Below are 14000 nucleotides of genomic sequence, written 5' to 3' on the forward strand. Positions count from 1 at the left end.
CCAAGGAGGTTTTCAGGTCTTTCCTCCTGGTCTAGAGAAAGAGGTGTTGACGTGCTGGACATTCCTCTGATGGTTGGACTTGATGACCTTAAAGGTCTTTTCCAACCTTAACAATCCCACGGTTCTGAGGGAGGAGTTCATCCAGCTCCAGGTTTTTACATCAGCACCACTGGAAAGGATATAAATAAATAGATCCCAAAGAGCTCATTTCACTCTCCTGGTTTGTTATCCCACACCCTTCCTTGGCCTTCCTGATACATTCCCAAGTTGTGAGGATCAACCAGCGCCCTCAGGGGACACCACCAAGTTATTCACAAGTGCTTTTAAGTACTTTGTTATCCAGAAGCTTCAGCAGGTAATTGAAAGGCTGCAAAGAGCTCCCCGAAGAGCCCAGCAATTCCTCCAATTTAATTTATTCCTTCAAGGATGAACAGACACCGACATCTTTTTCAAAGGTTATTTTTTCATACAGCTTTTATTTTTCTTCCTGGTTATTTCCTGTTACAGGCTGTTAAATAAAGAAAGCTCACCAGCATCAGACATCTCAAGGCAGAAATACTCTGTTTAAATCCAGCCTGATAAAAAGGTTGTGTAGAATTGAAGCAAGAAAACATTGTTGTTACTCTAAATATTTTTAAGCCTCTATGTAAACTCCTTAGGATTTTTCTATTGCTTCGGATACCCAGCAGGAAGCACAGTGTGATACAGCTGGATAATAAACCTTTACCCATCTGTGTTTGCATGGAAAAAAAGGGCTGTTAATCATAAACTGAAAATGCTGAAGCAGAAATAAAAACAGTCACTGGCTGAGGTGTGCACAAAGCATTGGAACGTCCCAAGGCACTTAGCTGTGATTCCCAACGGTTTGGTTTAAGAACAGGCTCTTCTTGGTAAATCAAGAAGGCTCAGAAATACATAAAAATCATCCAGAATCAATGAGGTTCTGCTGAGAGGTCATTTATCCTCAGCCACTGCTCCCCTGTGGGTTCCACGCCACACTGACCTTCCCTGGCCAGAAATTCCAGGTTTTCCTCATCCTGGAGTGGTGAGGGCAGGATTCTCACCCTCCAACGAGTCATTCTGTCCCCTCTGCTGGAAGAGCAGCCCCAGACTTTGAGTGCAAACAGAAATTCCACCTCTTTATAAATATCTCTCACCTGCTTTGCAGGGTGAAAGAAGATGTATTTTTATTCAGATTTTCCCTTGTTAATTCTGCATTCCAGAAGCTGGAAGTGTGATCCTGAGAGGTTCTATAAAATGCTTCTGGTCTTTGGTTACCCATCAGAATGCTAAAATAAAGAATAATTACATGGGAGGTGTATCAGCCAAGCACAGAAAACTGCAGTTCTATGTCCCATCACCTGGGTCCCCGTTACTTAGTCAACTAAATTACTAATTGTAGGAGTTGTAAGTTGTTTAACAAGCAGACAGACTTTGCCCAAGGCAGGGGTTGAGTTTGCTGAGGGTGACCCAGCTGCAGGATGTGGGTGTTTGCCCTGATTCATGTGCTGGCTGGACCAGGGAGCTCAGAGTGACAGTCCCGGGGGAGCTCAGCACGAGTGGAGCCTGCACAGGGATTTTGGGCTGTTCTCCCCTCTTCTGCAGAGAGGCAGGAACTCAGATTTATTCCAGCCTGTGGCAGAGCAGGTGGTCCTCAAAGACCTGCTTGTTCTCGAAGCTCTCTGTGCACATGGGACAGTCGAGGAGGTGACTCTGCACGTGGGCCTCGTACTGGCTGCTCTCCACGTCCCGAGGGAACAGCTCCCCACACAGGGGGCACACCCTCAGAGAGGCCTGACGGGGAAAAAAACCAGAGAAACTCAGTTTAAAAGTTATATCCGAAGGGAAGCAGCAGGAGGGCTCCTCAGACAGGTACCATCACTTTGGGACGAGTGTTTTTTCCGGCCTGTGACGCTCTCGGGTTTTCAAATGTCTCCTTCTCTAAATAGCACTTAAAAGTCAAGAGCCCCTGAGAGGTGCCCTAACTTTCCATCCCACAGAGCACATGGCCCTGTCTCAATGTGAAATCAGGTATTTAGCAGCTGCAAGCTGCTCATTCTGCCCTTAGGAGCTGCCAAGAGCCAGCCCTTACAAATTAAGGTCAAGGGAGTTTCTTTTCCATAAGACACAGAAATCTCATTATTCTGATGTAATATTACACATATTCATATTCTTCTCATATTATTAATTCTCCATTTTGTTGTCTCCTGCCTTCCCAGGACCAAACCAGTGAGTAGATAATTGGCCACAGAGCTGAGCTTGGAGCTCTTCATTTCCAACCACCGATTCCTGTCCACCAACCACTAATTCCTGTCCACTTTACTTACTTCAGCTCCTGCCCCCAGGTTTCCTCCTGCAGCTGGAAAAAAGAAAAAGCCCATTTAAGCCACAGCAAAATGATTACCAGTGTAATGTGCTGGTAACCAGTAATTCCTGAAACACGAGGATGTGGCTCTGGATCCAAACCTCGATATTTAGGACTCTGGAATCTGGAGAGAAGCCACTGGCTGTCTCCCAGCTGAATAAACCAGCTAATAGCTGTCTGTCTTGGCAGAAAAGGCACAGCCTGATCGCTTAAGCCCACTTTTAACACCTGGCAGCATTTTCCAGCTGCCAAGTCCTCTGCACACAGCAGAGGTGCTGCTGGAAATGGCTTTTCTGCAGCCCTCAGCCGGACAGGGAGGGCTGGGGTTTAACTGCCACAGGTCCGTGGTTTCAGCCAGAATGCCAAGGAATCTCACCACTGTATGGATTTCCAAAGAGAAGGTCTCCTGCTCCAGGAGCTGGAGCTGCAGCTGGAGCTCGGGGAAGGGCAGAGAGGGGGGAGAGCTCGGTGGCCTGCGAGAGGTGCCTGAGGAGAGCGCTGTTCTCAGCCCGCAGCTTCTGCACAGGGACACGGGGACACTGTTAGTTCTCGGGGAAAAAAGGCCTGTTTTGCCCCAGCACAGCCCCTCTGACATGAGAACCTCAGTTCCCTGAAGTGTGAGGGAGCTCAGTGTGGGTCCTGCTGAGCAAAGGGGAGGTGAGGAGGGGAAGGGTCACCAGGGACAGGACACAGGGAACGGCTCCACTCCTGAGGGCAGGGTCAGCTGGGATACTGGGGGGAAATTCCACCCTGGGAGGGTGGGCAGGGGCTGGGATGCATTTCCCAGGGAAGCTGTGGTTGCCCCTGGATCCCTGGAAGTGTCCAAGGCCAGGCTGGACAGGGCTTGGAGCAACCTGGGAGAGTGGAAGGTGTCCCTGCCAAGGCAGGGGGTGGCACTGGCTGAGTTTAAAGTCCCTTCCAACCCAAACCATTCCATAATTCCACCTATTCTGTGGCCTCACAAAGGCAGATGGGATGATCACAGCAGAGCAACACACTTTAAAAGACAGAAGACTGTCCTGAAGTCACTCAGAGTGAGGAACAAAACTGGGCAGCCCTTGCTTAGCCTGGACCAAAGGCCATGTCCCTTTAAAGGAGCAACTCCACTCACTCCAGAGGCATCAGAACTCAACAAACATCAGGAGATTTTAAACATCCCACGTTATTGGGGCTGAAGCAGCCTATGGGGTGGGGAGGAGGAGTGTGGGCACACAGGCAGCTGGGGGTGCCTGCAGCAGCCTGGCTGGGGGTGATGGGCACAGTGTTTGAGGGAGGGTTAATGGAACTGGACACCAGACTGGGAGAGCAGTGTCACCTTCCCCTCAGGAGGAAGGTGAGGGAGCTGTGCCAAGGTCTCACCTGACTTTCCTCATCAGCTTCATCCTTCTCTGCCTGCAGGACCTGAAACAAATGTTTCTGCTCCTCCAGCTCTTTCATCAGGTCGTGTTGCTGGGGAAGGGAAGGGGTTGGTAAATCAGGGGCAAATGGCAAATCCAAGGGTGGCAGCCCCAAGCTGGAGCTGTCACACACTTGCTGCCTCAGGCTGCATTTATTACCCACAAATAACCTTCCCCCTTCAGTGGGAGTGTTTCCATCCCAGAGTTTGTCCCTCGGGATATCTCCATGTCACCACTCACTTGTTCTCAGGTGACACAGGAAGGGGAAGCAGACAGGTCAGACAGAGAGGGGAGGATGAAGAAAAGGAACCCAAACTGCTGAGAAATCCACCCTGGCAGGCGGGATCTACCCCAGCCTGCAGGATTCCTGGAGCTGTGAGACCTCCACGGACAGCCAGGACATCCTGAGGAATTCTCTTCAGCTGACTCTTGAATTAAACCAGCAAACGAGTATTCAGGGACTCTGCAGTCACTCCCAAAGCATCCCTGTGAGAATCCCAGGCATTTGGCATCCCAGCAGAGGTAATCACATCACCTATTTTAGGCATCTGGTTCTCGGTGCCAAAATTGGAGGGGAGCCTCCAAAACTTCCTGAGGAGCACAGGGGGAGAGAGAAGCACCTCGGGAAGGTCACTCGGGACACCGGGCTGGAGGGGATGTGCTGGCCTCAGGCTTTGCAAAGGTGGGTTTTTTTGGGAAAGAAATGCCAGGCATGGGTTTTTCTTTGGGAAAGAAATGCCACAGGACGCTGCCCTTTGCCTTTGGATCCTTCCCATTCCTTCCAGGAGTGTCAGGGGGGCCCGGAGGGGCAGAGCCTCAAACTGCACAGCAGGAACTTCGTGTTCTTTGTGGCTCATTCTGGTGCCCTCTGAGCACGTGGCATCTGTTTTGGTGATTATTAAATGGCAATTTTGGGATGTTAGAGGTGAGAAAGAGACAAAAAGAAAAGGGTAAAAGTAAGGGGAAGGGGACAGAAGGAGAGAAATTACTGGCCAGCCTCCTGTGGGAGGCAAAAGGCACAGAATCTGGGGCAGATTTAGGGTAACTTCTTTCATTTACCCCTAAATCCGAGTCCTGAAACAATTTTGCTTTGTTGCAACAATTCTGCAACACTCTATCCAGCAAATATCAACCCCAAGGTGCCCCGGATTCCCCTCACCCCTGGAGCTGGCTCAGGATGCACCGAGGCAGAGGACCAGAATCACAGTGCCTGCTTGGAGAAGGGGTTTCTGCCAAAACTAAACCCTGTGTGGGTGGTATTCTTATGTATCATCAAAGCACCTGTGGACTGTGAGGATCTGAGGGATTGTGTGTGCACAGAACACGCCCACGGGCACTTTTAATCCTGGAATTCCTCGGATTCTCCTCAGGCTGAGCAATATTTACACCTGCTCCCTGCCACAGCCCCTCCACCTGTGCTCCCTGGGGCACTGAGATGGTCAGGAAAGGCTTTACCTGCTGGGCTGGGCTTTACCTTTGAGCTGGGCTTTACCTTTGAGCTGGGCTTTACCTGCTGGGCCGTGCTCAAGCGTAGCTGCTGATTCTCCTCCTTTAAGGTTTCCAGCTGCTCTGTCTTCTCCTGGTCCATGTGAGACAAGTTTTCCACTTCTTTCTCATAGTTCAACACTTGGGACTGAGGAAAAAAGAAGATTTGTTTGCTCACCTGATCTCTGAGGAGCTTTCTAAGCTTCGACACGACATTTTTAGTTGGGGAGTTGGGGAACAAATTAAAAACAGAGACTCCACAGCCAGAGGGTTTATCCCGTTGTTCTGGTCTCCCATGTCCCAGTCCAAACTATTTTTAGAATACATTTTAGAATACATTCTCCCAGTCTTGTTTTCACCCAAGACCTGAACACAATTTCAGGCTGTTTTTCCAAACAGGAGTGTTTTCTGCCTGGATCCTCGGCTGGCAGGAGGGAAACAACACTCTGGGCTTGGTCACTTGATGAACACAGAAAGGGGGTGTTTTTAGGGAATAAAATCCCTACAGCTTCTCTCAGCACATCCCCCTCCATGGTCCCTTAGAAGAGACTTCTGGAGGTTCAGTCACATCGAGGGTTGACATTTTCCTCAGGAACTCGTGTCAGCAAAAAGGAACCTCCTGCCCTGGCTCGGGAGCCCTCAGCTGTGGCAGGAGGGAAGGGACTCCAGCAGGAACAGCCCAGAGGAGCAGAGGAGGGTTGGTACCTGCAGCTGGTCCATGTGATCCAGGGCAGTTCTCAGCCTGGTTTCCAGGCGCTCCTTCTCCGAGGTCACGCTCTGGATCTGCTCTTTGAGTCTGCCCAGGACAGAGCAAAACACACCACAGGCTTTCACAGGAGGGAACTGAGCTGGGAAATCCTGCCTGGGAACGAGCTGTAAATGCACTTACTGCTGCAGCTCTGCCCCTGTGCAGTCACCCTGCTCCTTCAGGTGCTTATTCTCCATTTTCAGGGAGTTCAGCTCCAGCTCCAGTTTCTCTGTGTTGCTCCTTAAAGACTCCAAACTTTTCTGCAGCTCCTGAAAAATCCCAGGGAGGTTGACAGGAGGGAAAGGGGACCCAAGCAACAATCCTGCTCTGCATTGGCCCTGTAAAGCCCCTCCAGTGCAGCAGTGCCAGGCAGCTCATGTAAGGAGGAAAATCCCTCCTTTGCATCCTCTTTCAGACCCTTTTCATTTGTATTAAGCCCTGAGCAAAAGTGAAGGAGGAAAAGATAATTGCCACGTGATTTTTCAGCCTATAAAGCATTGTTGAACACTCCCCTTCCTTCCCATATGTTCCCAGCTCCTGGGTGTGCAGATGCCTCTTTTCACCATCATTGTTTTTATCACAGTTGTGTGATTTGGTAAAGGATTAAACAGATCACATGGGGACAAAACCCTTCCAGTTTTCTCCTGGAAGCACTCAGTGGGACAAGACTTCACTCGGTTCCTCGTCATCTTTCAGACTTAAAGCTTCTGCCCTAATACATGAACTTTTTGGTTCACCTGTGTCTTCTTGAGCTCCTCCTGCAGCTCCAGGTTCTGCTGCTGGAGGTTTGCACAACTCGCCTTCAGCTCCTCGTTTTCCTGACGCAGGTTTTTGTTCTGCAGTTCGATCTCTTCCACCTCCCCCTGGCAGGAGACACAGTTGTTTGGTCACAGCAGAAAAGCCACACGTTCCAGAGGGTACAGCAGGGAGTGGAGAGCAGGGAAAGCTGAGCTGGGCAGAGGGAACGGCGTGTGCTGCCCTGACCTGAGCTCTCCTCACCCCCAGCCGGTGCCCAGAGCTGCCCATGGCCCAGTTCCTGGACACTGAGCACACCCTGAGCTCTGGGGATGCTCAGAGCCTCCTGTGGCTGCAGAGGGCAGAGCTTTGGGGCTGTTTGGCTGGGTCAGGGCTCTGTGTGCAGTCAGGAACCAAAGGGCTGCACACAAGACACTGAAATATAAGAGTGATTGGCTTCACAGCCCCTCAGTCATCAGAGTCGTGGAATCAGGAGGAGCTGGGCTGGAAGCACCTTAAAGCCCATCCAGTCCCACCCCCTGGTTGCTCCAAGCCCCGTCCAACCTGGCCTTGGACACTTCCAGGGCTGGGGCAGCCCCAGCTGCTCTGGGTAAGCTGTGCCAGGGCCCCCTCACAGCGAAGAATTTCTCCCTCACAACTCATCCAAACCCCCCCTCTGCCAGTTTGAAGCTGTTCCTGCCTGTCCACGTCCCATTCTTGTCCACATGCAGGCCCTTTACTCCCCTCTGTTGGCAGGCTGGTCCCATGCAAACCCCATTTTCATTCCAAAACACCCAAAATGCCCCGAAATGCTCAGTACTGAGTCCCTGGAGCTCAGGATTCAGGTGGCAAACGGTAGGAGGAGAAACAAAGGCTCAGATCTGTGTGACTGCTGAGCAGCAAAGCCAAGAATAGAATCCAAGTCTGCTGAGCTGCAGCTTGGCATGGGAGCTGTGGGATGTTAAGCATGGGTCAATAAAAGCTGAGGCAGTGAAAAGCAGGGGAGAGAGGACACAGACCTGTGTGGTGACCACCAGGATGTCATCCTCAGCCTCTGCCCGGAACTGGAAAGGGACACTGGCCCCCCTGACCATCCCATCCTGGTCCACGTAGCAGAACTGGTAGTACTCATCATCTTTGGGCAGGTAGTAAGCTTCAGACAAACACAACAGCCTCGTCACACACAGCTTTTAATTGTTCAGGCCTCTTAATTACAGCACAGACAGTGAGAAGCTTGGGAAGCTCCCACATGCCAGCTCAGTAATTCCTGCAGTGTCAGCAATTCCTTGTGCCAGGGGCAACAGCACAAACATCACCCAGCCAGGAGGGTGGAATTCAGCAGATTCAAGGTCTTATGATTTATGAGGGGATTTGAAAGAAGGCTCCCAAACCACAGTCCCCCAGCTATCCTGGAATTCCAAATGCTGTGTTTATTGGTGACAGCAAAGGGCACACACACATTCCCAGAGGGATCCAAGCTCCCAGCTCACCTTTGAACTGGATCTTCTGCTGCACAGCAGTGTCCCCGTGGCCAGCAGCAGGCAGGGGGGCCCACATGAAGGTGTAATATTCCCGGGTTGTCTTCCACCCCACCTGCAACAGGAAAATTGTCACGTGGCATCCCTCGGGTTTATCCCACGGAAACGGGGCTTTACTTCCACCTGGATCAGTTACTGGGAGGTTTTTTGCCTGGATATCCTGATTTTTAAGGGTCGTGGTCTGTGCATGAAAGGATAATTATGGAATCACAGAACAGTTTGGGTTGGGAGGACCTTAAAGATCATCTTGTTCCAAACAGGAATGAATTCCATGGGCAGGGACACCTTCCACTGCCCCACGTTGCTCCAAGCCCCGTCCAACCTGGCCTTGGACACTTGATCTGAGTGGCTGATTAGCCCTGAACCTGTTCAGGTCACACTTTGTCCCTTGGCACGGGGGGACATCACACAGAGTTATTACTGAAAAAAATCCCCCACCCTTGTTGTGACAAAGTCCCCATTACACAAAGTTATTAATGAAAAAAATTCCCCACCCTCGTCGTGACAAAGTCCAAGCTCTTTGTTCCTGCCTCCTGCTCCTTCCCCATGCCCAGCACACCCCTTCTCCCAGCACACCCCTTCTCCCAGCACACCCCATGCCCAGCACACCCCTTCTCCCAGCACACCCCTTCTCCCAGCACACCCCATGCCCAGCACATCCCTTCTCCCAGCACCCACTCACCCTGAAGATGCCCACCCAGTCCTTGCCACGGGCAGTGATGTTCTGGGTGAGGGTGTAGTGACAGGTCACGTCTCCTCCAGGGACATAAAACTTCTGCACGTCGTTGAAAAGCACGTGGGAGAAGTGGCAGCTGTCCAGGAGCACGGCAGAGGTGGGAGGGTCGTCACAGGAATCCTCCATGGTGGGAGGCTGGGAGAGGGAAGGATGGGGGGTTATTTCACCCCTCTGGCTGTGCCCATGGAGGGAGCGAGGAGGTGTGGGATGGGAATGACCCAGCTGAGCTCCAAACCCCCTCAGCACACACAGGGGTTGCTCAGCAAGGCACACGAGCTGGGTGGTGTCCCTGCCACCCTGGGACACCCGGGGCAGCTGGCAGGTCCCTCAGCAGACATGGGGAGGACTCTTTCTCCTGCTCACTGCTCCCAGGCTGCCAGAGTGGCACAGCAGCCCCTCTGCTGCGTGGGAGCCCAGGGAGCAGAGCCCAGGAGTGTCCCACAGACCTTCTGACTGTCCTACAGACCCCCTGAGTGTCCCACAGACCCCCTGAGTGTCCCACAGACCCCCTGAGTGTCCCACAGACCCCCTGAGTGTCCCACAGACCCCCTGAGTGTCTCACAGACCCCCTGAGTGTCCCACAGACCCCCTGAGTGTCCTACAGACCCCCTGAGTGTCCTACAGACCCCCTGAGTGTTTCACAGAACTCCTGAGTGTCCTACAGACCCCCTGACTGCCCTACAGACCCCCTGAGTGTCCTACAGACCCCCTGAGTGTTTCACAGAACTCCTGAGTGTCCTACAGACCCCCTGACTGCCCTACAGACCCCCTGAGTGTCCTACAGACCCCCTGAGTGTTCTACAGACACACTGAGTGTCCCACAGATCCTCTGAGTGTCCCACAGACCTCCTGACTGTCCTACAGACCCCTTGACTGTCCTACAGACACACTGAGTGTCCTACAGACCCCCCAATCACCCTAAAGAACCACTGAGTGTCCTACAGACCCAAAGAGTGTCCTACAGACCTCTGACCATCTTACAGACCCATGGACTGTCCTACAGACCCACAGTGTCCTACAGAACCCCTGAGTGTCCCACAGACCCCCTGAGTGTCCCACAGACCCCCTGAGCTTCCTACAGATTACAATATTTCATCCTCCTGCAGTCCCAGCCCCACCACACTCCACCTTCACCTCCACTCAGCAACCTCCCCATCTTCTGCACTCAAATCCATAGAATCATAGAATAAAATATCCTGAGTGGGAAGGGACTCACCAGGATCATCCAGCCCAACCCCTGGCCCTGCCCAGGACACCCAAAATCCCTCCCTGTCCCTCAGAGCATTGTCCAAACCCTCCTGGAGCTCTGGCAGCCTTGGGGCCGTGCCCACTGCCCTGGGGAGCCTGGGCAGTGCCAACCACCCTCTGGGGGAAGAACCTTTCCCAATATCCATCCCAACTCTCCCCTGGCACAGCTCCAGCCATTCCCTGGGTGCTGTCCCTGCTCACACAGAGCAGAGGTCGGAGCTGCCCTCCCTGAGGAAGCTGCAGACCCTGAGGAGCCTCCCCTCAGTCTCTTCTCCAGCTGCACAAACCAAGTGCCCTCAGCCTCAGCTCCCCCTCCAGACCCTTCCCCACCCTTTGGATGCTCTCCAACGGGACGACTCGACCTCCCAACGCCCCACCTTCCACCTTCAGCATCCTGGCTCCGAGGGGAAAGAGGTACCTGGCTGAGCTCTGCTCCCATGGGAGGAGGTGCTGGCTGGGCAGGCCCTGGGGGCTGTGTGTCCTCAGGGCTGTGTGTCCCCAGCCCGTGTCCCAGGGCTGTGTGTCCCAGGGCTCTGTGTCCCAGGGCTCTGTGTCCCAGGGCTGTTATAGCCTCCCTGCACGTGACAGCAGAGCTGGAGCTGCAAGATGACTCCAGCACTGAGAGGGACCCGCTGTGTGACAGCAGGGTCAGCAAACAGCAGGAGAGCTCCTGGAGTTCCCCACGTGGAAAATTTCCCGGCCTGTCCTGACCTGACGAACCCCCCGATGCAAATGTGACGTGGGGGCATCGATCCAAGGGGGATCCGAGCTGCCAGGGCTGGGAACAGGCTCTAAATCACCCTCCTTCTGCCCTGGCAGCCCGTCAAGGGGCTGGGAAAACCCTGCCGCCAATCCCGGAAAATGCCATCCCAGGAATCCAAAGCAGGAGCTCCTGAGCTGATCTCAGGGATAAGGAATGACCTCAGAACAGAGGGAAAGTTCATTGTGAGCAACCATCCCACCGGTCAGGGACGGTCAGCCCACTGCAGCACACAGAACAAAATATCCTGAGCTGGGAGGGACTCACCAGGACCATCAGCCCAACCCCTGGCCCTGCCCAGGACACCCCAACAATCCCTCCCTGTCCCTCAGAGCATTGTCCAAACCCTCCTGGAGCTCTGGCAGCCTTGGGGCCGTGCCCAGTGCCCTGGGGAGCCTGGGCAGTGCCAACCACCCTCTGGGGGAAGAACCTTTCCCTGAGATCCAACCTGACCCTGCCCTGGCACAGCTCCAGCTGGGTTTCAGGTCACCTCCAATCCAGAAATTTCCCATGGAAATGAACTCCCTGGAACCCTGCTGGGTTTCTTATGGCATCACCCAGGAGATTGTCTCTATTCTGTGCCAAATACCCTGAAAAACAGGCCGAAGTTTAGGTTGGGATTGCAGGGATGTGCTCGGAAATGAAAATGTACCCACAGCTGGGAGGAGCAGCAAACACTGCACTGACACAGGCTGCCCCAAGGATGGGAATTCCTCCTGCTGGGAGCAGAGGGCAGGGCAGATCCTGGCCAGGGATGTGGCAGGATCCCCTGGGCCATCCGGGGCTGCACTTTCACTTTGAGTTACCTCAGGAAAGGGTAGGACAGGGCTTGTGATTCGTCCAAGTCTCAGCTTTATCCGGCTGATGTCAACCTTCCCTGCCCTGCTGTGCCTTGTGACCCGCAGTTCCTGAACACCTTGAACTTCCTGAGAGCCGCCAGAGAGAAAAAAAACAAAAATAAAACCGAAAATAAATGTCAGAACGGCACCTTAATGGTGTTATTGCATCGCTCTGGGACGGCACGGGAGCCCTCCCTGCCAAAAGCAACTCGCAAAGAAAACAGGAGACTCGCTGTTTGGATGCAGCAAAACGATTCTAATGCGAAAAAAAAAAAAGTTGGTTTTGGTGCAAACAGTTGTGATCCTGAAGGAAACAAAGGCAGAGGCCGCGCGGAATGTGCTGCTGGCAGCTCATTCCCAGGAAAAGCCGGCAGGAAACGGAGCAGGGAGGGCTTTTAATCGTCGTTCCCACTGTTGTTACGGAACAGCTCGGGGGTTATCGGGGGGGCAGGAGACGCCCCGGGGGACCGGGACACAGCTCGGGGGCAGCGCCGGTCCCACCCCGGGGACGAGGCACCGCCGCATCTCACCGGAGAGGAGAAACGCCGCCTTCCCCGGTCCAGCCTCCCCCCGGGGGCTCCCCGGGCTGGTTTTATTATCCTGCAGCGTCCCCAGGACGTGGAAAACCGGGGGATTTCCCCTTCTCAACGGGACCGACTTCCAGCCGCGCTTGGGCACCGGGACAGCGGCTCCGGTCCCCGCTGACATCGCCGGGGGGTCCCGCTGGATGGGGGGGAGCGAACCGGGGATCTTCCCCCCGCCCCCGGCCCGGACCCCCCCCGGGAAACGAAAGCGAAAGTGTCGCTGTCCCCTCGCCGCGGGGCAGCCCCGGCCAGCCCCGACATCCCGAGGGACATCCCGAGGGACATCCCGCGATGGGGACACGGGACCCCGCCGCCTCCTCCCCCCGCCCCACTCACCGGCGGCGCGGCTGGAAAACGGGAACCGAGCGGGGCTCGAGGAGCAGGCGGAAGATCGGGAATAGGTGGAGCCCCCGGGATACCCCGCCCGGGATACCCGGGCCGGTACCACCCCTGGGCGGTCCCGCCGCGCTGCTGGGACTCGTAGTTCGGAGCGAGGGACCGGGACATCCCGGGAACCGGCACACCTCGGGGAAGGGATGCTCCGGTGACCAGGACATCCCTGGGACCGGGACATCCTGGGGACCGGGACACCCCCAGGATGGAGAAACCCGGGGGCCGGGATGCTCTGGTGATCAGGACATCCCTGGAAGCGGGACACCCCAGAGACCAAGACATCCCGGTAACGGGACACCCCTGGGATCGGGACACTCTGGTGCCCAGGGACACCCCTGGGACTGGGACATCCTGGTGATCAGGACACCCCGGGGGCAGAATCATAGAATGTTAAGGCGTTGGAAGGACCTTGAAGACAATCTCGTCCCACCAGAGCAGAGTAGAGGGGGAGAATCCCCTCCTTGGACCAGCTGGCCACGCTCCTTTGGATGCAGCCCAGGATTCAGTTGGTCTCCGGGCTGTGAGCTGGGTCATGGAATCACAGAATCACTCAGGTTGGAAAAGCCCTCTGAGATCATCGAGGCCACCCTGTGCCCGATCCCCACCTTGTTCTCCAGCCAATATTGTCCTCAGACAATATTTTATGATTCTGATGATTATTTTTTTTTTTGGCGCCTCATGGCTGGGGTTTCGCTTACTTGTTATACAGCGACCAGCTGTGTCTTCAGTATCAATGTATGGAGGGGTTTGTTGGAAACGCAATTACACCGCGAAGAGTAACTGAATAACATTAAAAAATAAGGAAAAACCTCTATTTTTTTTTCCCCTTAGTGTTGATGGATAACCAATGGGTCGAAGACGGGCAAATTTGCTCTCGCGGGGAGAAACTATCTGCAAACGGGACTGTTTCTTCGGGTTCTGTGATGTAAAGGTGTTCGGAGGGGGGGGGTGTCAAACTCCCCGATATTTGGAAGGCTCGGCTCCTTTTCCCGGGATCGCTCCCCACCCCTGCCCCTCCCGACCCCCAGCGTGATTGACACCCGCGCCGCCCAATCAGCGAGCGCGCCACCGCCTGAGCCAACCAATCGCGTCCCGCGCGGCCCCCCCGCCCTCCCGCATCCGGGCACGGAGGGAAGAGGGGAGGGGAGGGCGGGGCCCGCCTGGGGCCCGGC

The 14000-nt window shown here is 54.4% G+C and overlaps 1 protein-coding gene and 1 long non-coding RNA gene across 2 annotated transcripts; one reads left to right on the forward strand and one right to left on the reverse strand.

Annotated features, from left to right (window-relative positions):
* Positions 1–443: 443 nt before the first annotated feature.
* Positions 444–12817, reverse strand: CALCOCO2 (calcium binding and coiled-coil domain 2). The gene is made up of 13 exons (XM_027737650.2): positions 12772–12817; positions 11819–11938; positions 8951–9139; positions 8221–8323; positions 7750–7883; positions 6733–6858; positions 6137–6264; positions 5953–6043; positions 5273–5395; positions 3725–3814; positions 2742–2883; positions 2328–2359; positions 444–1794 (listed from the first exon to the last, which is right to left on the reverse strand). Exons 3-13 carry the CDS (start codon positions 9128–9130, stop codon positions 1624–1626), a joined length of 1320 nt encoding a protein of 439 aa, XP_027593451.2. The 5' UTR covers positions 9131–9139; positions 11819–11938; positions 12772–12817; the 3' UTR covers positions 444–1623.
* LOC120324419 lies at positions 3353–5509 on the forward strand. The gene is made up of 3 exons (XR_005565718.1): positions 3353–3553; positions 4013–4284; positions 5319–5509. It is a non-coding gene; the product is annotated as an uncharacterized LOC120324419 (long non-coding RNA).
* Positions 12818–14000: the final 1183 nt, after the last annotated feature.

This window comes from Pipra filicauda, unplaced genomic scaffold, assembly GCF_003945595.2.
Source record: "Pipra filicauda isolate LSUMZ 115617 unplaced genomic scaffold, ASM394559v2 scaffold524_size386432_pilon, whole genome shotgun sequence".
In the NCBI taxonomy this organism is placed as follows: Eukaryota; Metazoa; Chordata; class Aves; order Passeriformes; family Pipridae; genus Pipra; species Pipra filicauda.

Excerpts from the sequence above, each read along its gene's own strand:
- CALCOCO2 (XM_027737650.2), bottom strand. The coding sequence starts at position 9,130 with ATGGAGGATTCCTGTGACGACCCTCCCACCTCTGCCGTGCTCCTGGAC. Across the intron at positions 7,884-8,220 it reads GCAGAAGATCCAGTTCAAAG|CTTACTACCTGCCCAAAGAT; the intron begins GTGAGCTGGGAG and ends GTTTGTCTGAAG. Across the intron at positions 3,815-5,272 it reads GCTTGAGCACGGCCCAGCAG|CAACACGACCTGATGAAAGA; the intron begins GTAAAGCCCAGC and ends TCCCTTCCCCAG.